Raw genomic sequence first — 23,509 nt, 5'->3', positions numbered from 1 at the left:
GCATAACAAATCTTAATACAGAGGACTACCCGTCTGGATAGAGTCAGTTTCTGCACTACTTTGCCTTTCTATGTCACAGAGAATCCCCATCAGATGGTCTTTAGTTCACTCAATATAAAAGCTGACCACTCCAGGGATATAAATGATAGAGTCTCTCTTCCTACTCCTTCAAGAGTTAAGGTGGGGCAAAGAATGTCAGAAGAGTGAGAATCTGGTCATCAAGTAAGGAAGCCACAACTTTCAGAGGAAGGTGGCTCTAGTCCTCAGTACCAGTTTGTCCAGAAAGTATGCACTGTAGGATCCCTGGACTAACTTGAAGCTCACTCACACAACGTGCTGATGTTACTGCAGTGACATTAACCATTTTCAGGGTGAGGAGACACAGGGAACTGCCGTGCAACAGCTCAAAAAGACTACACATAAGGCAAGCAAGGACCAAAGCCACAGTGTAATCACAAAATATTTTAGAGGAAACATGTGGACCAAACCTGTGCAAAAATGCATCACATCAGATGATTTAAACAAAGACGACTGGTCTGGTAAACACAAAAAAGTAGAAAGGGCTAACAAATAACCTTTCGCAGCGAGCACTGAAAGTCTTTGCAGGGCCAAAGACAGAACAAATAGTAACACATGTGACAGTTTACCTTGCAACAGGTCTGTGTTACAAGTGCCACACCAAGCCACAAATCTGCCCCAATGTCTGCTTGAACAGATTTTGTAGAAATATGTGCAGCTACTTCTCTAGAAGGTAGATCGAATGCAGTTAACTGACACTACTCAATCTCCAGGCATGGAGTTGTAGATTGTGCAGGCTGGGGAACATTGCCCTATTTTCGATCTTCCACCCCTCAATATTTGCCAGTAGAAGGACAAATTCAAGATGCTCATGCTGGTGCAAGTTCTATGTACCCTGGATCCAGGAGACTGATTGCCACCCCTGGAGCAAATCCTGCCTCCCACATCATGGCTGTGTGCCTGGAAGGGCAAACTAATGCAGCTTGGCTGCTGCTGCCAGAAGGGCTGGATATTGGGAAGTTTGTTGCTTCTGCTGGCCTTGACATTGTTTTCTGGATCACCAACCTCAACCCAGAAACAATAATGTAAAAGGCTCTAACGCAAGTGATAAAGTGACTTATAAACTCACCATAACAAATATCACAAACACTTTCGGGAAAATAAATCTTTTCTGACAAACAAAATCAACTCCAATAATTAAACACATGAAATATTTTACATCACCCATAAATTTACTCAGCCTGATGCCTTCAAACAAGAAACTTCATTCTCAGCTGCCTATAGCAATGAGCAGGAAAGCTTTTCCAAAAGAAAACTGAAATAATGTATACCTCTTTTCCCTCAGTTCCAGATCATACTACTGACTCACTGCCCAGTGGGCCTTTGAGTCCAGCCAATCTGCTAGAGAAGTTCTGTCCAGTTTTCCTGGAGAATATTATGAAAGCTCTATTAGTATGCAAATCTGTTTCACCAACAGACTCATGCCCTCACAAAATAATTATTTTGGGACAGCTAATCCGAAGAACCCCCCCCACCCAGACATCTGCAGGGCTGTCTACTCTACTTTTCTTTCCCATCGCAGGGTTGTGGCAGAGGTTCTGATGCTTCTGCGCTTCGGTCTTTCTTTGTTAACTGATCCAAACACGCTCTGAGGCAAAGTGCAGATACAACAGTCGATATTGGTTTTTATCACGAGCCTTTGAGGGAGCGCACTATACAAACAGACTAAGGCTCCATGAACACAAAAGTACATATTTATACCAAATCAATGCAAAATAGATCAGAGTCACCAGAACTTGTAAAGAGAATACAGACGCACTGGTACTCGCTATTCAGGCGTACCTGTTTGCTGCTGAGAAGTGCTAGGCACCACCATTATAAGCACTGATGGGAAGTGCAGGTACTCTCCTTTTAACATTAAACAGTGCGGCTACTCAGTACCATGATCTTCTTGAAATGGCAAGCAGTCTTCAGAATTCAAGATTGTTTCTGGGTGAATATATTATCGTAACTGATACCTGGCCGCCTGCCACGGGGACCGCTTTTAGCCAGTCCTGGCATTGTGGCTGCATCACTTCGCATGGTGGGGCCTGTAAACCCATATGTTTAATTGGAAAGGCAAAGATACAAGACACGACATGCAAAGGGCTTGTCTTCTCTGGTAGAGCTTTCATACAGTTCTCCACATGTTTTCCTGCATGCCACTCTTTTTTTAAAATAACAAGCGTTTTTACAGTATTAGCAGGAATTGCAGTGTGTGCTGCGTTAGGTATACAAAGTAAACTCCCTCTGTTCCCACTCTCAAGCATACACCTTCATGCCGTTCCCAATTTATGCCTAGGAATCTATCCTACAGAATGCAGCACAAAAAGGCAGAACATATTAATAGATGGGAGAACTTTATAAATAGATGTATGCGGGGTAATTCTGGGAGCTCGCAGCTTTGTCCGGGAAGCCACGGCGAGCTGAGAGAAATCAGTGCTTCTGGAAAATCAATGGCTTTCTCATACCTCAAAGGAGGAGGGATGGGCTGGCGGAGGGAGAGCATTCTTTATTAACTAGGCCAGGATCGATGTTGCGTGCCGTACTGCGCCACTGGGCGACGCTGCGTGCGGCGTGCGTCCAGCCGCACGTGGCACGAGAAAACGTGGGTAGCCGAGTAAAAAATACACAAGTCCACGTGGAAAAACTGCAGATGACAGAACAGCGTGTGCCAGTACCGCTACTTACTGATTACGACTGTATCCTGTCAGTACCACTGCTAGCAAGGTACCACAGTCCAGCCCGACAAGCACAACTGCTGTACACAAAAAAGATACCTACCAACTTAGCACTCAGTATGCCCACTCAAGCAACGTGCACGCATATCCATTGCTAATACCATCATCTGCACCACTGCTACACATCCAGCAACACAACTATTTGTCTACCAATGGCTGCGCAACCAGAAACAAACATACCTCGCTCATAACCTAGCCCTATAACCAACACACCAGCCAATATAGGTATCATACCAGTCCACAAAAGCACGCCTGTAGCCCAAACAAAGACAACAGACCTACTCCCAGGAATACCCCCCATAGCACAATATCTGCCTATTGCAGCACCACACCTACACAGACAAACACAGACAGCTCTATCCATCGAGTACACCTGCTATGCACCAATCACCACAGCTACCCATGTTCCACTACACAAACCCAGCCCGCAGCACACTTATGTACACAGAATTTCTACCAATGTAGCACATAATATGCCCATTGAAATACCACAAACAGACATGCAGTACTATTGCTATCCATCTACTCCACTGCCACACACCCAGCAACAATACATAACAACTGAAGTATCACTACTCCTTCTCAACCAGCATTGTATCTATACAGACAGAACCACACCTACCCACTTAACGCATAACCTGCGGATGTAAGCTTCAAACCAACTCAGATAGGGTATCACCTGCCCCCAGGCACTCAAACTAGCACCTCAAAAAAATCCAACTTCTACAAGACCTACCCAATTCGCACATAACCTGTTCTTTTTAGCATCTCATCTACACAAATAGCACAAAACCCTCCTAGTAACTCTGCAATCACTACATCATTAAGCAACACAGCGATCCACGTATCAGTCCTTCTTCCCAATCAATACCATAGCTAGGTAAAGCAACACACCTAACCACTAAACTCATAATCTGCCCTCTTAAACACCATACCTACAGACACACCCCACCAAGTTAATTGCTATCAGCGTACCTATCACTTAACATTTAACATGCACATCCAAGCACACCAGTCCAGCCTATCTAGTCCTGTAGTAGCCCGAAGGTGACTTTCAGCACTCTCCAAATTCCAAATAAATAAATAAAACCGAATATACACACTAGCACCAAACCTATCTTCAAGCATGACACATTGCGAATGAACCGCACCTACCTAATGCATCACTATACCTGCCCTCCCACCACCACTGGCTCCTCTCAGAGCACGAAACATACTCTCCAGGCACCAAAGCTACACAAGCCAATAGCAAGTCTGTCTGCAAACATCACAACTATCCCCCCGGGACCACACCTGCCTTAAAAGCACCAGAGGTACCTCACAGCACCACATCTACAATCTGGGCACCTCATGTACCTCACCCGGCACCACACTTGCTCTCCAAGCAGCACAGGTACCTCAGTCAGCACTGCACTAGCCTTCCACAGAACCATAGCTACCTCACACAGCACCACACCTGCATTCTCAGAAGCACAGCACCTCACGATATACCTGCCCTCCGAGCATCAGAGGTGCAACACCCAGAACCACAGGCACCTTACCCAACGCCATACCTCCTCTCTCAGCCTCACATCTGCCTCCCCTCGAACCACATCCACCGTCAGAGCTCACCTGGCTCCTGGTGACATCCCAAGTGCGGGCGGGATGTAGCCCTCCATGATGCACCCCTTGGCCCCGGAACCATGAATGTGGAGTTCCAGAACATTTTAATTTTCACCGATATTTGCACCGACGGGCGAGCGCAAAAGCTACATCTGCTCCAATTAACTGGCAAAAACGCCATTTTCTGCACTGCTTGATAGCTGCAAATATTTTTCTTACACTGGTATGGAATTTGGACGGACAGTTGAGCCTGGCTTGGTGCCAACCAAGAACGTCTGACCCTTGAGTGAACTATATGCCGTGACGTGCATGGGCTCCCCACATCATCGGTATTGATTTCATCGCAGTGGTAACATGATAATGAGAATTCAAGCACGCGATCAATAAAGTTATTGCGACACAAACGTTGTAATAAATCCGACCACGCTAGTAGAGTATTGAACTCTAAAGAACATATGTACTAATTCGGTGTTCACAGACATACCTCGGTCCTCACAATACACAAATTAAAAAAAAAAGCAGGGCCTGCGGTTTGTTATCGAGGGATTTCACCGCAGATTTCAGGCATGAGCCCTCATGCGGTTATGTGCACACACTTCAGGCATGAGCCCTCATGCGGTTATGTGCACACACATCCACTAATGCAAATATATGCTCACGTAGGTTCATCGAGCGTAGCGTCTTTACACTGAGAGGGTCTCTGAGGACAAGCCTTAAGGAACACCCCGACCCTCGCTTTCCGTTCCTCTCGGCTCTTCTTTAAACCTCTCTTTCAAACACGAGGCTTTCGGAACCCCTAGGAACAAAGAACAGGTGACGAGGCCTGCGACGCGTGCAAGGTGGGCTCTCTGCCAGCGCCTGAGGACCAGTGAGGGTTGCCATGGGGATGAGTAGCAGGCCCGCTGCATCAGGTCTCGCGGGAGTCTGGGATGGAGGATGCCTGCAGACAGACAAGCTGCCAGTGCAAGATGTGCATGGACCGTGCAGGGGCAGGACAGCTACTGGCTTTGAAATATGGACCACGGGACCAATCACGCTCAACCCACCCCGCAGCAACCCTCTGTCACTCCCATTATGGGTTCCCATGAATCGCACTGATTGTCGCCTTAATTCCAGGTGCGTCAGCCCTTCTGAGACTGGCCATTAAACACCTCTCCAGCTCACCTCGGTCACCGGCTCTCTGGAATCCCTCGATGTCACCTCAATCACAGTCACTCTAGACTGGCCTTCCATCTCTAGTGCGTAAACATCTCTCTGACTGTCACCTCCATTGCAGGCCCTCTTAGCAGCTCAGTGGCTGCTCCATCACACAGCCTTGAGCACCTCCCAGACTGTCACTTCCACCGCTCTATAACTATCACCCCAGTCACAGGCCCTCCAAGCACCCATGCGATGGTTAGTTCCATCACAGACCCACCAATTATCCATGGAACTTTTACCACCACCACAGGCTCCTTAGCACCTGTCCATCAACCCAACCACAGACCTTCCACCCACCATTCACACTGCTAGTTCCACCACAGTCCCACCAACTAACCCAACAACTGTTACACTGTCCCAGGCCCTTTAGTGCTTCTCCAACTATCACACCCCTCACCAGCATTCCTCCACATGTTACTTCCATCACAAGTCATTGAAGCATTCCTCTACCCCCTTCATCCAAGCACCCCTCAGCCCGTCATACTAGTCAAAAACTTCCCAGACACTCATCTACTACTCGGCTACTTCTATCACAGGCCCTCCAAGCTCTTCTCCTTTTTACTTCCATCACATAACCTCCAAGCATTCCTCTTACTGAAGCTTTCGTCAAATAAAGTCCAAATATTCCTCCGACTGTTACTGCCATCACAAACCCTCTTCGTACCTCTATGAATGACTTCCATCACAGACACTGCAAGCATTCTTGAGTGCCACTTTTATCACAGACCCTCCAAACATTCCTCCATTACTGCCATCACAGGCCCTCCAAACATTCCTCCATTACTGCCATCACAGTCCCTCCAGACATTTCTATGACTGTTACTGCCATCACAAACTCTCCTCGTACGTCTACAGCTGACTTTCATCACAGACCCTCCAAACATTCCTCCGTTACTGCCATCACAGACCCTCCAGACATTTCTATGACTGTTACTGCCATCACAAACCCTCCAGACATTCCTCCATCTGTTACTGCCATCACAGTCCCTCCAGACATTCCTCCATCTGTTACTGCCATCACAGTCCCTCCAGACATTCCTCCATCTGTTACTGTCATCACAAACCCTCCTCGTACGTCTACGACTGACTTCCATCAGACACTTCAAGCATTCTTGAGTGCCACTTTCATCGCAGACCCTCCAAGCTTTCCTCCAACTGTTACTGGCATCACAGACCCTCCAAACATTCCTCCAACAGTTACTGCCATCACAGACCCTCCAGACATTCCTCCATCTGTTACTGCCACCACAGACCACCCTGGTACGTGTACGACTGACTTCCACGACAGACACTTCAAGCATTCTTGATTGTTACTTTCATCGCAGACCCTCCAGGCGTTCCTCAAACTGTTACTGTGATCACAGACCCTCCAAACATTCCTCCGTTACTACCATCACAGACCCTCCAAACATTTCTATGACTGCTACCTCCATTACATAACCTGCAAGCATTCCTCTGAATATTACTATCCACCACAGACACTTCTGTCCAGTGGCGTAGCGTGGGGGGTCCAGGGGGGGCCGGCCGCACCGGGCCCAACATCTGGGGGGGGCGCACTCGCACTCGCGAGTGCTAAAATCCACGGGTTAGGGGGTGCAAATTACTTGCCTTGCCCCGGGTGCTGACAACCCACGCTATGCCACTGCTTCTGTCACTCCTCTGATTAATCCTCTCACCACAGACCCTTCAAGCACCCGTCACTGTTACTTCTGTCACAAACCTTCCAATATTTCATCTATTTCTTTCATCACATGCCCTTCAAGCGGTCCTCCGTCACTTCATCACAGGAACTCCATGTCCCTCTCAGCAGGCCCGGCTCCAGGATTCGGGACGGCCACGAAGAAGCATGGGTTGGCTGTTAAGGAGCATGGAAGAGCGGGCGTAAATCATCAAAGGGTTTTGGGAGACGTGTTGCTTTAAACACTGGCAATTCTGCCATGCCTAAGAAGCGACAACTACACAACCTGAGTAGTGCTGGTTCTGACGGATAGGATTACCGGCCTGGCACCGTGCCCAATGTGTACTGTGAGCAGGAACACTGGGCACTGGTGCAGACCTTTCCTAGTACCCGCTAGGCACAGCTGCAAGCCATAACCGCGGTTTCTTCAGAGTACCCAGTAGGCATAGCCGTGCCCACAGATTTCCCCAGGCACAAGCATTTTCGCTGCAAGGAATGCCTGAAGTGCATGCGCTCTGAATTCAGGGCAGCTAACCATAACTGTTGAAAATCAATGCTTTTTGGGTTTGAATCATAATAATAATAATAATGCCCTTGCAGCAGCAGTTTCAACACCGATACTTCAAATGAAATATATCATAGCCATGAATTATTTATTTTCCACAATACATGAAAAATACATGACCCAGTGAATTACATTTTTCAACCACTGAAAAATCCATATACAAATATACTATACTGCTGCATGCAGCAAAATTATACCACTGCTTTCAATACTAATTTTCCTGTTTCAAAATACATATTTTGTATAAAAAAATGCATCAACTAAAAGATATTAAGTAGTTCTGGTCATTTTTACAAAGCAGTTTGTCGGAAAGTTGATTATCATGTCATGAGATGCTTAAACTGAGATTACAAAATTAGGGGCCTGTGAATTATAAACTTTGACCACATCGTTTTGCCCCCTCCCCCCCCAACAGTTGGAAGTCCAATGGCACATCTACCTTTCACTATCTACATTTCCATGGACGATTTAAAGTATCATGTTGGCTAAACTACTAAGTTCACCCGAATTTGAATAGCCTCCCCGGATGCTCATGTCTACATGACTACATATGTGAAGTGTGTTGAACACTGATGAAGGAGTTTCTAGTTTAAAAGATGATACTGTCGAATAGCACTATGATCATGTGCTATGGATACATGTCCTTTTTATAGTTAACTCCGACTGAAACTTCCTTTTCCTCATTAAAGGAATATACATCTTGTATACATCTTGTGCCTTACGTAGATATTGCTACAGCATATTCTGCAGTTTTGTGGCACTGTAAGTGTTCCTAATACTCAGCTCAGTGATTCCTACTTTATCGATCTCAGAGAAATGAGATGAGGAGATGTCCTTGCAGGGATTCAAAAGTGTCCTGTCGGGTACACAGAAGATTCCTGCAGAGGGCACCATGTTGGCACGTCTACATACGTATGAATGCAATGTGAATTAAGTAACACGGGCCATACAATGTTCTTTGTTTAAGCTAATGTCAAAATGCAACATTTCTTTTGTTTACTTTATGTTTAATTTATATTTTTCATACAGAATCAGAATTTGGGAATCACCCCAATGCAGGAATACACAAAAAACAACCCATTAGTTTACTCTCTTTTTGTAAGGGCAGGAACAGGCTTTTCATATGGTTTCCTTCATTTTACTGTCTTTGCCTCTTTACTTCCTTTCGATGGACTCATGTATGCGCTACATTTTTTGTGGTGGGAATGTCACAGGACACCCTGCTGATCACTTGTGGATAGGGAGGAATGTGATAACATTACTTTCCATACCTGCTGACTTCATAACTATCAACTCAGATACTTTGATGGTTAGAATGCAATTGATTAGACATATTGAGTAGGGTCAACAGGCCTATTTGGAGAATTAAAAAAAAAATCTTTACAAATTGTGAATTTGATCTAGGTAGGCCACTGGGCTCCCCGCGGGTGGGAAGGACTGGTCCCCTTGCCTTGTGCCTGCCCATCAGCCTATTAATGTCATCAAAAACCCTCCAAGCACTCCAACAATTCCCCGTGTATAACTGCCACCTCCATCACACGACCTCCAACCTTTCCCTCTCACCTCTACGAATCATTCAGACCTGTCACCTCCATCGCTGGACAACCAGCATTCTAACACGCCATCAAGTGTCCCACTGGCAACTCTCATTCAAGTACCTCCAGCACTCAACACACCTCCATCCAAGAACTCCTCACACAACATCACACAGCTTCCAAGCACCCATCACACTCTTCTGTTAAGCAGAGATCATACCAACACTCATACCAGCAGTGCTCAGATGCTAAACTCCGTCACAGGTGTGCCAATCAGCTACTCCCAGCTGTGAACAATGCAATAATGAGCCTGTGAGAAAACATAACTGCATAGTCCTGTTGCCTCACTTTAAAAAATGGCAAACATAAGCTTGATTTTAGGAAAATAATGAATTCAGCTGCATATTTTTGTATCTTCATCTTTGATTTACGGTCTCTTCGTGTTCTCTACATGAGAAGATTTTGTTTCCTGCTCATTCGATAGTTTTGCTGAAGTAGCAGTTTCTGTCACATGTTTATGTTCAATACATTTGTAATGAGAGAAAAGTGTTAAGAACCATTCAAAAGTGCATGCATTTTAGCATCATATGCTCCCACTGGCATTTTGAAAAAGAGCACTGGTTGGTTGAATTGACAATTGTCGCCCTAATATGTACTGTGATTTTTCTATTTTTGCATTAAACACATGTTAGACTTTTGTGTCTACTGACGTGTTTTCTTTTAACACCAGTTAACTCAATTGCATGCCCTCCAAGCACCCTCAACCCCATGCCTTTATCTTCTGCAAAGGATGATCTGAAATCATCTATTCCTTCCAAACTCCTTTACCTTCTGCAGGAATAGAATGATACGGGTGAGCATCTGGGCGCGCTGCTCCTCCAGAGTGAATAGCGTGCGTGGTGTGCGTATGAAAATCTTGGTCTTGCCATATGCTACATCATGTTGGAATCCACAACTTTCGATGAGGCGCTGTACGGCTGCCTTGTCTGAGCCCAGGTCATGGTTTGGCCAGGTGAACTCTGAGATCATCTTGTACCTGCAGAGAAAAGTGTGAAAATTGAAAGCAGATAAAGAAAGTGGGCATCTGTCAATAGGCTGGGCAATTCCTGCCAATGCTCCATGTCATGAATAACACCGTGCATAACACTGGTCTTATTTCAAAGAATGAATAGTTGTTTTTTCGGCAGTAGTCCTATTTGCATAGAGTTGAATAGCTCCGTCAGAAGTCCTATTTCTATGGATATGGGAGCTACCTATATTTCAGCTGTTTAATGTGGCTGCTTGTGCTGCTCCTAATCTAGATTAAGGGTTATGGGTGTGATTTTACTTCTATTTCATGCCTAAAGCTGGTAATTCCACATCTAGACAAAATGCTTGCTGCTGGTGGTAGTCTCTTTCTTTGGTTTCTGGCTTTTGTTGCTGGTGCTAATCCATTCTGTGTGGCTCAGTGTGTATCATGCTAGCACTAGTCCAACTGTTATTGCTCAGATTTGCTGGCATTATTTTTCTATAGTTTTGATCAGGGTTAGTCCTATTTTTATGATTCAGGTTTATGCGGCCATTCTAGCCTAATTCATCATTTCCATAGTTTAGGCTTAGTTGTAGGTGCTTTGTTCCTGTGTGCTTATTAAGATGACATCACTCTTCTATCTACACGTACAATCAATGAAGAAGGACTCTCACTTATAAACCACACCTATTGGCTTTGCCTATGTTTTTTTATGACTAGTTTCCTGAGTTTTGAGTTCCAGCAATGCGTTCTGGTTGGCTGCGACAATACACAATTAATAAGCAAGTGACGTATCTGAAGTTCTAGAGTTTGGATGTGCAATCAACCCAAGGTCTTTTCCGTAGATCTTGGAGCCTGGAAATTAGGGTATCCTGTGGGCAGTGGTATGAATCACAGCACCCCTGATGGACACTTTATGAACTTGCACTGGCAAAGAGGTTTAATATGCTAACACAAGCAGCGTTAGCACATTAAAGGGAGACACAAGGAAGGGCGCCAACAGATACTGACAGAGAGAGATATAGCAGCAAAGTAATCCCTTATGCAGTTCAAGGCAAACACTCACGTGGGGCTGGAGGGATACACCCAATAACTAATAACATTAGCTGAGAGGTAGAAAAGACGTGATTGACAAAGTCTTACGCCAACAGATAAAAGGAGCATTTGATCCATTATGGGCCAATAGCATTTTCAGTCTTTATATCAGAATGTTTTGATTGGTTACATTTTAATCTGAAACATCTTCTGAAATGTGTTATTCCTATTTTCTTATTCATATTTTCTCCTGCTCTTGGTAGTCCCTGCCACATTTTGACAAAAGGTCATTCTGAACAGCTTACCCTGCAATGGGGGTATTAAACAAAGAAAGATGTCGAGACTCCAAGCAGGGAGTGATGGAGGCCTGCACTTGAGTGGCTGCTGGTGTTTCAGCTCGCAGTGTGAACTCATCCATGCTCCATTGAGTTCCTCTGCCCAACCAGGCTCCAGGATCTTGTAGAACTGGAGTCTTCATCATAGGTGCAGGGGAGCTGGCTCCATACCAGGTTTTCAGACTATCCACCAAGATAAATCTACACACTATCACTTTAAATCGAAATACTGAAAACACTCATTGGTCTCCCTAAAAATCTGGCATGGAACTAGTACTGATCTGTCCCACCTGGTGCAACGCTGACCATCCTTTTTCAGAAGTTCAATACCTAACCGCCCCACTTACAGAGCAATGTGCCACCACACCAGTCTAGTTTATTTCCTGGAAGGCTCTGTTAAGGTAAGGGTTGTTTAGTTGGTGTGCCAGAGAGCTGATCTGCAACACTAGAAGGACATATGAGGCTCTGCCAGGCAGGGTGTTTTATTGTAAACCTGTTTCCATAGTAACGCTCTCACTTTTTAGGACACTGGGCCCTGCTCTTGCCCGGACTAATTTCACTTTGCACGAGTACAGAGTATAATATTGGCGATGATACCTTGGTGCCTCGGTGCTTAGTTCCAAGAGGCCCAGAGGCTTCCATGACGTGTGTCACTGAATCGGCCCCAAAAGGTCGGGATGGGGCTAAGCAGATAGTCCCAGAGTTGTTGAAAAGCGTCCTAGGAAGGCCTCGTCCTGTGGCAGTATAGTCCAGCCCCATACACCTCAGCATGAATCGGGAACACTCGGCAGCCAAGACCCAGGGCTTGCGCACGTCCCAGCTTGGTGAGCTGTGCTGAGGTTATTGTAATAGGACACGTGTACTCACACAGCGCAGCTGTAAATGTAAAGCAAAGTGCAGTGCGCAAGAGGAGGCTGGCCAGAACAGCATATTTGCAGGTAAGGGTTATTTTTAAGTCTGGGTTTTGACAGCGCAGTTTAAAAAAATAATAATAATTCTAACAAAACACACGGAGTGGGGTTTGGGTCTGCCAATTTCAACAGTTTCTTTCATCTGTTGGCTTAAGGTTAGTCAAACACCTCTTGGCTGAGCCAAGCGGAGTAGCCATCACTCGCCTCTTGTTATCAGTTATTGGGTGCATCCTTCCAGCTCCACGTGAGCGCTTGCCTTCAACTGCACGTGGGATTAAAATAAACATGTGAGGTCGCCAGGGAGGGCAGAACGATGAGAAACGCAGACACGCACGACCGCTTATTATCAGTACCAAGCAAAAGACACGACCAAAAACTGCCACAGCCAGCACACGCAAAGAGCGGGGATTATATGTCAGCAGACGGGACCCCGCGAGACGCCCCCGCCTCATCCCTCAGGACGGACGAGGCTCATCAAGTAACAAACGGCTCGATTTACCACCGACCGCAGGATTACCAGGGGCGCGCGCTCAGCAGTCTTCCCGCTCGCGCAGTCTCAGTGCCACCGCGGATGCACACCACGCCAAGCTCACCAGGGACGGACCCAGGAGGTGGGGCTAGAATAAACTCGGGACAGACACAAAAGAGACTCGGGATTGTCACACAGGAGCCATTTTAGATCTAAAGATACAGAAGACCCTAGTTAAAGGAATACGGTTTAATTGCCTGACTCTACATCACTTCCGGATTTGTCTTCCCCTGACTTTTGTGCTCTCAGTGGTCCCCGCATGTTCTCTGGGTGGCCCCTACTCTCCCCAGCTGCAGTAATTTACTCCGCTCCACCTCCTCCTTGCCTCTTTGCTGCTTGATTCACAGGGTTTTGGCATTACCCTAACACGCTGCTACCAGAGACTCGCCAGGGGGACAATGGCCCAGAAATCTGCTGGTTGGGATGCTGAAAGCACCCTTTCTACCAGGCAGTGCCCCGGCTTAGCAGGCTGCAAGAGGCCTCCAGGCTGGTGTGTGTACTAGGTTTTGGAGTACAGTACCCAGAAGTGATGAATATGAGCATACCTAATAAAAACACCAGTAGCTAGTCCACACCCCCAATACGTGGGGAGTGACCAGCAAAATGTGTTGCTTTAGTTTCTGTCACTTGCACCTAACCTTCCACTTCTAATATTCTGCTGCCTACTGGACTGACATCTTGGCACAGAGAATAGACTTCTTCGGACACATTTTTATTGACTTCTTCCATTTTATGTTTTAGGAAGGATTTCCAATCTGAGAGACAGGATATAAAGTCTTCCTTGGTAAATGTGCCTTCACCTCCGGCTGTCAAGCCTCCTAGATAGGTTCCTGTATCCAGTGTCTGGATGTAAGAGGACTGGTTGACTTTCCACAAGGAATGAATACATTTACATTTCTTTATACATATTGCAGGTGTCGTCTGCATGTTCTAGAGCATGGGTGCTCACAAACATTTTCCCTGGGGCCAAACGGTTTTGTCTGAGATGTGACCGAGGGCCGAATTGATAGTATGAGGGTGGCAGTTGAGGGCTGAGGGATTAAAACCAGGAAAGGGGGGGTGGGGGGCGGTGCCTGTAAGGTGAGTGTAGGTAGGGGAGGCAAAGCATATACATCCATTGGCTGGATTGCATAATGAGAAACCAAAAAACCTGGGATTATTCACAGCTTCCCTAAATTGTGTGATCCTAGGCAATTGTTTAATTTCCCTTTCCCTCCTTATTCTTCATTATCGTATATAAAAGGACATTGAAATAATTGAAATACAAGACTTCTGTGTGTGCATTGTACAAAAACTTCTCCTGTGTTTGAGTTAATAAACTAATGTTTTTCATTTATTATAGGATCCCATCCCAAAATGTGCACTTAACAACCGACTTGCATTATTTTCAGGGTGTTGGGGGGCGAGAGAATGAAAGTAAATTCATGTTTGAAAACTACTGCTTAAAAAAAAATACTTCTCAGTGCACTGGTATAAAGTGATGTATTAGGGAGAAACAGTTCTTCATGTTAATGAACTACACTCTTTGAAGTTTGAAAATACCTTTTCATATTTTTACACTTTTGCTGCAAGATGTCTTTAAAAATAAAGGTGTTTCTTAAAGTTAGACTGTGCAGGATAACCTAGTTGCTACCTTTCATGAACTTCAATTAAGCTTTAAATATAGGATGGCCTATTTATTTACCTAGTGGAGAAAACAGCAGCCCAGTGCTGCTCTTGACCTGAGGGCCACATGTAAAGGTCAGGAGGGCCGCATGTGCCCCCCAGGCCGTACTTTGAGTATCTCTGTTCTAGAGTCTTTGATTTCTCTCACAATTAGCATTGCAGTTGGCAGGTGTGGCGGCTGGACGTGTCTTTCTGAGCTTAGTAGGCTAATAATATTGCATTAATGGCCGATCATATTAGATCCCGTCTCCATCTCATTGGGGTGCACTGGGCAATTTCTTTGTAGATGTTCCCCTAGGCAACAAGAGCGGTGTCTATGGCGAATCGTCACAATGAATACCCCCTTACTCTAACAAGATTGTTGTGTTGGGGGGAGGGGGTACTGTGCTTGTTATTCCGAGGATTATCCTATACTAGGATGAGCCCAGAGAGACATGCTGTGAATATTTCTTATTTATGCTATTCTCCCTTTGAGCTCATTCCCCTGGTCATGCTTGGCTTCCCCTTTTCTGCTCATGCACGTTTATTAACTTTTCATTTTTTTTCTGCTTATTTTGCCTCTCGTCCCTCATGGAGGCATTTCCTTGCTGCATCAGCTCGTTGGGTATTTCTTGTCTTTTGTTTTCCACCCTCAGCTGCAGCACTTGGCTGCTGGACTCCGGGATAACAGTTCCCCTAGGTAGACGAGTTCTCTCCTTAATATCTGCCTCTGAAGTGGTTCTACTCATGGGGCTCTTCTGTTCCAAACAGACAAACCCCTCCAATCACGCTCATTGTCTGAGGCGGCTGCCACAGCGTTTCCAGGCCGTGCCGACCACACTGCTTCTTCTCCTCCTTACTGGTCCAGATGTCAGTTTTCTTCGCTTCTCTCTGTGGCCTGGGGAGAACTGATCTGAGTTCCCACTGCAGTGTGCTTGGTCCACTCCTTGCCAGGAGCTGCTGTGTGCTCTCAGGTACCTTTGTCTTCCTTTCTCGAAGCACCAACTGCCCCTTTGACACATAGGACAGTCTTTCACTGGCACTCAATCCAACATGCTCCAGTGATTTTTACCACTTTTCAGTGGCCCCTCATTAACCATATCTGCTGATGGTTCTAATTTGGGAGACAATCTTGCATCTTTCCTGTTGAGAAAAGTGATGGGAGGAATGTTTGTTATTAGTCTAACCACTGTTAATCGCTCAGGGTAACCTATTGTTTTTTTTGCCCACTCTGCCACCTCAGATTAGACCCAGCCATAAACAAATCAACTTTGGCCCTGCTCCAATACGAACAGCCCAGCCAGAACCGGCAAGCCAGGTTCTCTATCAATCATAATACAATCAACCCAAGACCTGTTTTGGCCTACTTGGGTCTCTTCACTCAGATGCAGCTTGTTTCCAGTGGCACAGTGAGCAAGGCACTCACATCTGGACTTACCCTGAGTCACTTAGAGCGTTACATCAAACACAGAAAAGTGATGTGAGGAATACTTGCAACTAGTCTAACCACTGGCAATTGCTTGAGGTAGCATTCCAACACATGATCTTGGGCTTGTTGTGTTCCACTTTGCCCTAAGTGTGATGGGAATACCCAGACGTGGGTCCCATGCACACTGTGCCACTGAAGTTGAGTTACAAAAACTGAAATGACCTAACCATGGCAAAACCAGTCTAGGGTCGCTAGTGTTCAGTTCAAGGGGACCTGGCTTGCAGTTAAGGCTAGACTGCTCCTTTTTGGAGCAGGGTCAAGACTGATTTGTGGGTCCAAACAGAGGTGGTATGGTGTGCAAAATAACAAAGGATAACAATGGTTTGGGGTGTAATCTCAAGTAATTGCCAGTGGCTGTACTTAATTCAAGCATTCCACCCATTATCTTTTGTACACTTTAGTGCAACACACTAAAAGCAACAGATTTGCCCAGATGTGGGTCCTGTGCTCACTGAGCCAGCCACTGGAGCCAAGCTACACCCAGCCGGATAACCACAACCAGATTGAAACAGGATGCTAGTGTTTTGGTTCAGGGAGGACCTGGCATCGCAGTTTGGCTAGGGTGTTCCTATTGGAGAAGGGTAAAGACTGATCTGCATATGGCCGGGTCCAAACAGAGGTGGAATGATGCGCAAAGTAACACTAGACTGGGATGCAGCCTGGATAAATACCCCTGGCTGGGATTAATTCAAGCATTTCACCCATCACTCTTTTGTATACTTCAGTGCAAATGGCTATGCCCAGGTGTGGGTCCTGTGCTCACTCTGCCATGGGAGCAAGTCTACACCTGACTGATGAACCCCAAACAGGGTGAAGCTAGCCCTGGGTTGCTTCTGTTGTGGTTCAGGGAGGACAAGACCTACCAGTTTGGGCCGGAATGCTCCTATTGGAGCAGGGTAAAGACTGATTTGCATATGGCTGCATCTAAACTGAGATAGCATGGTGTGCAAAATCACGATGGACTGGGATGCGACCTGAGTAATTACAATCATTCTTTTTCGTACTTCAGAGATTTAGGGGTTTGCAACTGCCCCTGACCACGGCTCTCACAGAAATTATACTAGGCTTTTCCTGTCAAAACTGGTGGAGACTAAGGGGGTTATTACAACTTTTTTGGAGGTGTTAATCCGTCCCAAAAGTGACAGATATACCACCAGCTGTATTACAGGTCCATTATATCCTATGGAACTTGTAATACGGCTGGTGGTATATCCGTCACTTTACCGTCACTTTTGGGACGGATTAACACCTCCTCCAAAGTTGTAATAACCCCCAAAATTCTTAAAAGTCTGCAGAAATTTTAAGATATGAGTACAAAACCCTTTTTGTACTCAATTGAAAATTATGGCTGCACTTAGTCTTGAGGCCACAATGGTAACTCCTCAGAGCCATGAGTCTGCATACTTCACTGTAGGTTGGGTTACGCTTGCGGAACAGTCACTATTCGACCACACTCATTAAAGCAGCCAGCAAACATGGATATCACAGATGCTGCACATCAGTAGGTCGGCAATTTTAATGAAACTGTGCCAAATTTGGAAAGACTGAAAATTTCAGTGAAACAGTCTAGTCTGATATGAAACGTGTTTGGACGAAGTCAGCTGCAATAAAACAGTTTTTGGAAGTAAGGGCGGGAACTATGGGGTGTGGAGGGAGGGAAGATAAACAGCTTGCCCAGAGGATGTCAGAAGAACGAGAGAGAAACTGATATCACCATGCAGCAGACGCACATCCGCCACCATGCCCTGAAGTCACCCATCACAGATCTGCACCGAGAAAAAAAGAAAAGCCAGGCAAAACCTGCCAAAGTCAGCAAGCCGCAGAGCAGGGAGGGCGGTGTGCAATCTAAGAGCCCCAGGAAGACCCCCTCCTCAGGCCCCCAGTACTAATGCGGCTCATCAATTACCAAACAGCTCGATTTACTTGTATCAGCATGATTAGCAGAGTCACACACTCAGCACTATTCTCGCCCAACACATATGGACACAGTACCGTCCCCGTCAATAACAACCACTTCTAGGGAGACGAGCAGACAGGGTCGGCAGAGCAGCAAATGGGAGCTTAAATGCAAACTGGAGCAGACATAAAAGGGCACAGTATCTTTGTTAATGTGCCACTGTGAATACAAATCCCTGCCTCAGGGCGAGCTGAGGAGTGTGGCCTCTGTGTTCTCCGGAGGCCTCCAGACTCAGCCGACCTCTGTTCTGAACATGCTCCGAGCTAGGACCTCAGACTGTCTCCCAGTGAGAGACTTACCCCACCTCATCTCTGAATGATCCAGCCTAGTTCTGCAAATGAGCATCATCCCACTTCCACAGTTGTGCGTCAATTGTGCTACACAGCTGGACCCTCTCTCTCTGTTCTACAGCGGGACCAGCCTCTATTGTGTAGCGGGGTAGTTCTGTCCCAGGGGTAGGCACACCCTGTGGATTGTGGCTGTTCCCTGTAGGGTTCAAGTCCTGATTCAAGGAAAGGTCTGTCGCTCTGCTCATGTTCATTTTTTTCTGGTCTGTATTGTGCTCTTACGCCCCCGGATCCAACAACTCGGGGTCCTGCCAATGGGCTCCACAGCTTTGCTGATGTCCGACGGCTGAGAAGCTACAACTCTGCACTACGGAAATATCGACGATTAAAAAGTCACATGACTTTCCCGGAAGTACGCCTGGAAAGCAGCGACTGGTGCAGCTTTCCAGATGTTCTTCTTTAGAGTTTTTTGAGTAGGCTAAAGTCTTACATCTGCCCTCTTGTGTAGGAGTATGCCCAGGGAGAAAGTCTGTGGGTGAGGATTCACAACTATTCTTGTGACTCAGGTGCAGTGTGTTTGTGTGTGTGTCGGTGTAGGCATTATACCACAACTCTATGCAGCATTCTAATAATGCTCTCTGAGCCTGGGCTGTGGTGGGGCGCCCCCCTTCCAGCCCCACTAAAGATAAACAAATGTTTTATTATATTTGAGAACGCATAGTATAAACACGGTGGGCGCACTTCTCATTAAGTGAGCATGTGGGGCAGCCAGAAGGGCGATGGTGGTATTTTCATGCCTTTAAACATCTGTCCTGTAGAAATGGACAGGGTTGGGTTGGGGCTAAAAGTAGGCCCGGGCTTCCCCCCAAAAGGTGGCCACATTTGTGCATCGCGACCTACTTACGACTCAATGCCTGGACATTACTGGGGAATAATTTGTGCCAAAAAGTGTAATAGAAGAGTTCTTTTATTACAGCGACTTCCAGCCACTTTATCGGTTCTTCTCATTCCTTCAGCCCTTGATATCTTTCCCCGACCTCCATCCACCTGCCTTGTTCCCGCCAGCTTCACTCCTCTCTTCAAACAACTTTGTAAATCGTCAGATGTCTTTGTTTTCTGAACTTACCCAGTGTCTCTCTCTTTTCTCCCATCTAACCAACTTCCCTCTTTGCCTCTCTTCTCCTCTTTATGCATGTTCCTTCTTTTCCTTCTCTCTTTTTAACTCCTTTCAGTCTCTTCAACTTCTATCTTCCCCAGCTTGTCTTTTCGCTTCCTTTCAGTCCTCGTACCTGGTTTCGACAGCTCGTGTGTTCGCCACGTATTTCCTCCATTCACTCCTTCTTCTCGTTTTCAACACTGACTTCTTACTGTTCCATGTTGCCACATCCAGCTGACATTCCTCTCTCCCCCCCCACTGAATGTCTTATCTTCTTTTTCTCCACTTAGCTCGTCTCCCTTTATTCCCTCCTCTTCTTACTCTCCATTATCGTCCTTTCCTTCTTTCTCTAACCAACATTTTCAATCAGAGCGTCGCCACCCATGCCCTCTGGGAGCCCTCATTCCTCTCTAAAGTTGTTTGCCCTTCTCGCCCAACCTCTTAGTTCGTCCAGAGGCTGAGGCTGAGCTGCACAGACACCCCGATCACGCCTGCTTGCTTCTTTTCACAAACACCTTCGGGTGTGCAAACATCAACAGTCACTAAGGAGGGCTGTGAGCCCCTTCACTGAAGGTGACCTGCGGCAGCAGGGGAGACTTTGAAGCAGATTAACCAGGGTGAGGTAACTAGCCACAAACTTCCGTCACCTACTTAAGACCTGGCTATTTTGATCCTCATCCGTAGCCTGCGTTTTGAAGTCTTCCGTTTCAGCGCTGGGAGGCCCTTTGGGCAGCCATGCGCTATATAAGACCTCATAACAGAACATAACATGTCACTGGACTCTAAGGGCCAGATGTAGCAAGCAGTTTTGCCCATTCTGTGTCTATGAGAAAATGTGTTCATACATATGGCCCCAACTTCTCTGTTTCTAACAACGGAACATACATCTTTTTAAATGCAGGGATTTCTGAAGCATGTTTCAACTACTGCGCTCTGTTGCTTGTTCTGAATATTCACGCATCCACGCTGTAATCGTAATGTGAAAGCCAAGAATAAACTTAAACTACGCAGTGTGTAATCCGGTTTCATCAATCAGTGACAACGGCAGACTAGCTGGGAATTATTTTTAATTCTAACCAGTTAGAAATAAAAATATGAAAATAAAATCTCACCCGAGGAAAAGTGCCGTCCTGAGTACTCTCCGTTGTTCTCATTTTCTGTAGTAAGCCTGTTACATAGTTCCAGCATAGAGACGGCATGACTTGTCCAGGATCAAACAATTTGGGCCAGTAGAATTGAGATGGTAATGCAAGATTGCTTGTTCAAAGGCCGATAATTTCCTTTATGCACATTTCAGGAAGTAGACCATGAAACCGGAAGCCGCGTGCCCCAAGCCAATGCTCATTGTGGGTTAGGTTAAGGGTTCAGTTTTCTAAACACACATTTACTACCAGTGTTTAGATGTATTCTAAGTACTACCATATTTGGGAAAAAAACCAAAGCAGAAGAATAAGTCGAAAAATCATTGCCTAAAAGCACACAATTTGGTCACTTGGGAAAGCCAGGACGGAAAAACATGTCTCCTGGTTCCATCATTTTCATCTTGTCCACAAAAGCACAACTGGAGTTATCCACTCGACCACTATTCACGTGAGGATGATTCTCATAGCAATGCTCCTCGACTGCTGTCACCAGGCAAATGCTGTTGTTTCGGGGGCTTTTCACATAAATTTAGTAGTGTCCATTATCACTATATTTTGGTAAACTGGTGAAGCTGGATGTATATGAGAAGTCCTAAATCCATGGCTACAACGTACCCACCAGTCAATCAATCAGTGCTCGTATAGCGCAACTACTCACCCGTTAGGGTCTCAAGGCTGGAGTCACTGTGGTGTCAGCCCACATCGTGTCACTCCCCTATTTCCAATGAGCTGCCTGCTTGGTGGAGGTTCTGTGAAGGTGTTTTCTTTCTTTTTTTTTAAATACTATTCACTACCGCAGCTGAGCTTGCTTGTAAGTACTCCAAAGTTTGTAGACAATGGCATAAAGGAAGAAGGAAATTGTGTGGCTTTTCCTCTGGGCCTCAAGGGATGTGGAGGTAACAGGGCAGTATCCTTAGCAGATACTGTAGTTTACCATTGGTGTCCCAGGACCGAAGATACCATTTTATTCTAAGTAGGCAAGTAACTTCCTTTCTGTGCTTGACTCTCGAAGGGCAGTGATCGGGAGCATTCAAGGCTTACTCCAGGAGGTGCGACAGGGACAGGATCTCAGATAGTGTGACACAAGCAAACCTGATAAACTCAAAGTCCAATCAGAGCTTTATCTTGTAAAGAGACCAGGATTTAAGGGAGCAAAGCAATGCACTAACTCAAAAAAACATGCTTTGGTACCATAATACCCCACACAGATGTCTTCTGATAAGGTCAATGTACCCAAAGTGTTCTGTGTATTGGTAATGTAACATTGGATGTTTTAGGGTGTTTGTAATTAGAAAGCAAGAAGCATAATCGGGGCCTGGGTGCAACAAAAGGCACAGCCACATCATCTTCATCTTGGTTATTGACTTTTACAACATTAATCATTACTTTTTAGACAGGCATATATCTAAGTGTGGGCAATGGTGGCCCTTCGGTCACTCCTGGGCTATAAATAGTGCTGCTGGAATTATGTGATTTTACAGCCACTGCATTTTCCACATAATTGCGGATTTGCTGCATTTGCCTCATAATCCATCATCTGCTGCATAATCTGCAAATGTTTATAGTCGAAGGCCCTTCACAAAGGTTGACCGGACCCCATTTCTGTTGCTTGTTGCAGTATTTGGGTGTTTAATTGGAACTGTGTAGGTGAAACCTTTGCCCAGGTTGTATAAAAATCACAAAATAATGAAATAATATCACAAAATATGTTCCATTACCCCCGCATAACTAGCCTTTTCTTGCCACATAATTTAGTCAACCCTGCCACATAATTCCAGTGGCCCTGGCTATAAAGAACAACAATGATGGTGGTATTCAACCATCAGCGAAAACTGACTCAACAATCTACTGGATTTGACTCCTCATATTAGCAACAATCACACTCTGTAGTTTTTTTTCTCAGTGTTGAGAGTATAGGGCAACACAAAACCATAGCCACTTGGGGGAAGGCCCCAAAAAAAACCCAGACAACTGCACACCATAAATGCACTATAAACCTCCCTTCCTATACAAATGGACTGTCAAAGGATGCCTCCATGTCAAATTAAACTAGTGAAAACACTCCTATCCAGGCTTTTCTGCAGCAAAATTATTCTGGACACAGAATGGCAAAATAGCCACTGTACTAAAATCTACCAATGCATAAAAAACTACTCTACATCACTAGAGTATATTAATTAATCACATCTCAATATGAGCTCTATAGTGCGACCACTCTTAAAAACATATTGTTTGACGCATCTGATCTTGTAAATTATAGCCAAATTTCTTTGCCTCCAAGCATACGCAAATTATTGGAAGAAAACTACAAGTCACTTAGAGCACTTTACCGAGATTAATCGGCGTTTGCGTCCTATGCAGCAGGTTGCAGACCTGACTGCATTAGGCAGGTGACCTGAGGCCGTGCTCACTTCAGGTGCAGATGACCTCCGCATGATGGTGGGTGAGGGCAATAGGGGGATCCTGATATTGTGAGACTTTCCCACCTCCGAACACTTAGATTTGCTCCAACGATAGACATCTCTGGCCTGACCTGGCTCTCTACATTTTATCTACATTAAACCCCTCTCTTGGGGTGTCCTCCAAGGAACAATAGTGTCCCCTTTTCTGTTGAATCTGCAATTATGTCACCTAGCA

At 45.7% G+C, this 23,509-nt stretch overlaps 1 protein-coding gene across 1 annotated transcript in view; it reads right to left on the bottom strand.

Moving 5' to 3' along the window:
- The window catches only part of MYO1D (myosin ID), a 422,174-nt gene that overhangs the window by 147,701 nt on the left and 250,964 nt on the right, over positions 1-23,509 (bottom strand). The window contains exon 16 of the mRNA XM_069237971.1: positions 10,207-10,414. Within this exon, the coding sequence (XP_069094072.1) occupies positions 10,207-10,414 (208 nt within the window). The remainder of the gene's footprint in view (positions 1-10,206; positions 10,415-23,509) is intronic.

The sequence above is a fragment of the Pleurodeles waltl genome, chromosome 6, assembly GCF_031143425.1.
Source record: "Pleurodeles waltl isolate 20211129_DDA chromosome 6, aPleWal1.hap1.20221129, whole genome shotgun sequence".
In the NCBI taxonomy this organism is placed as follows: Eukaryota; Metazoa; Chordata; class Amphibia; order Caudata; family Salamandridae; genus Pleurodeles; species Pleurodeles waltl.
This window is presented reverse-complemented; position numbering and strand designations above follow the sequence as displayed.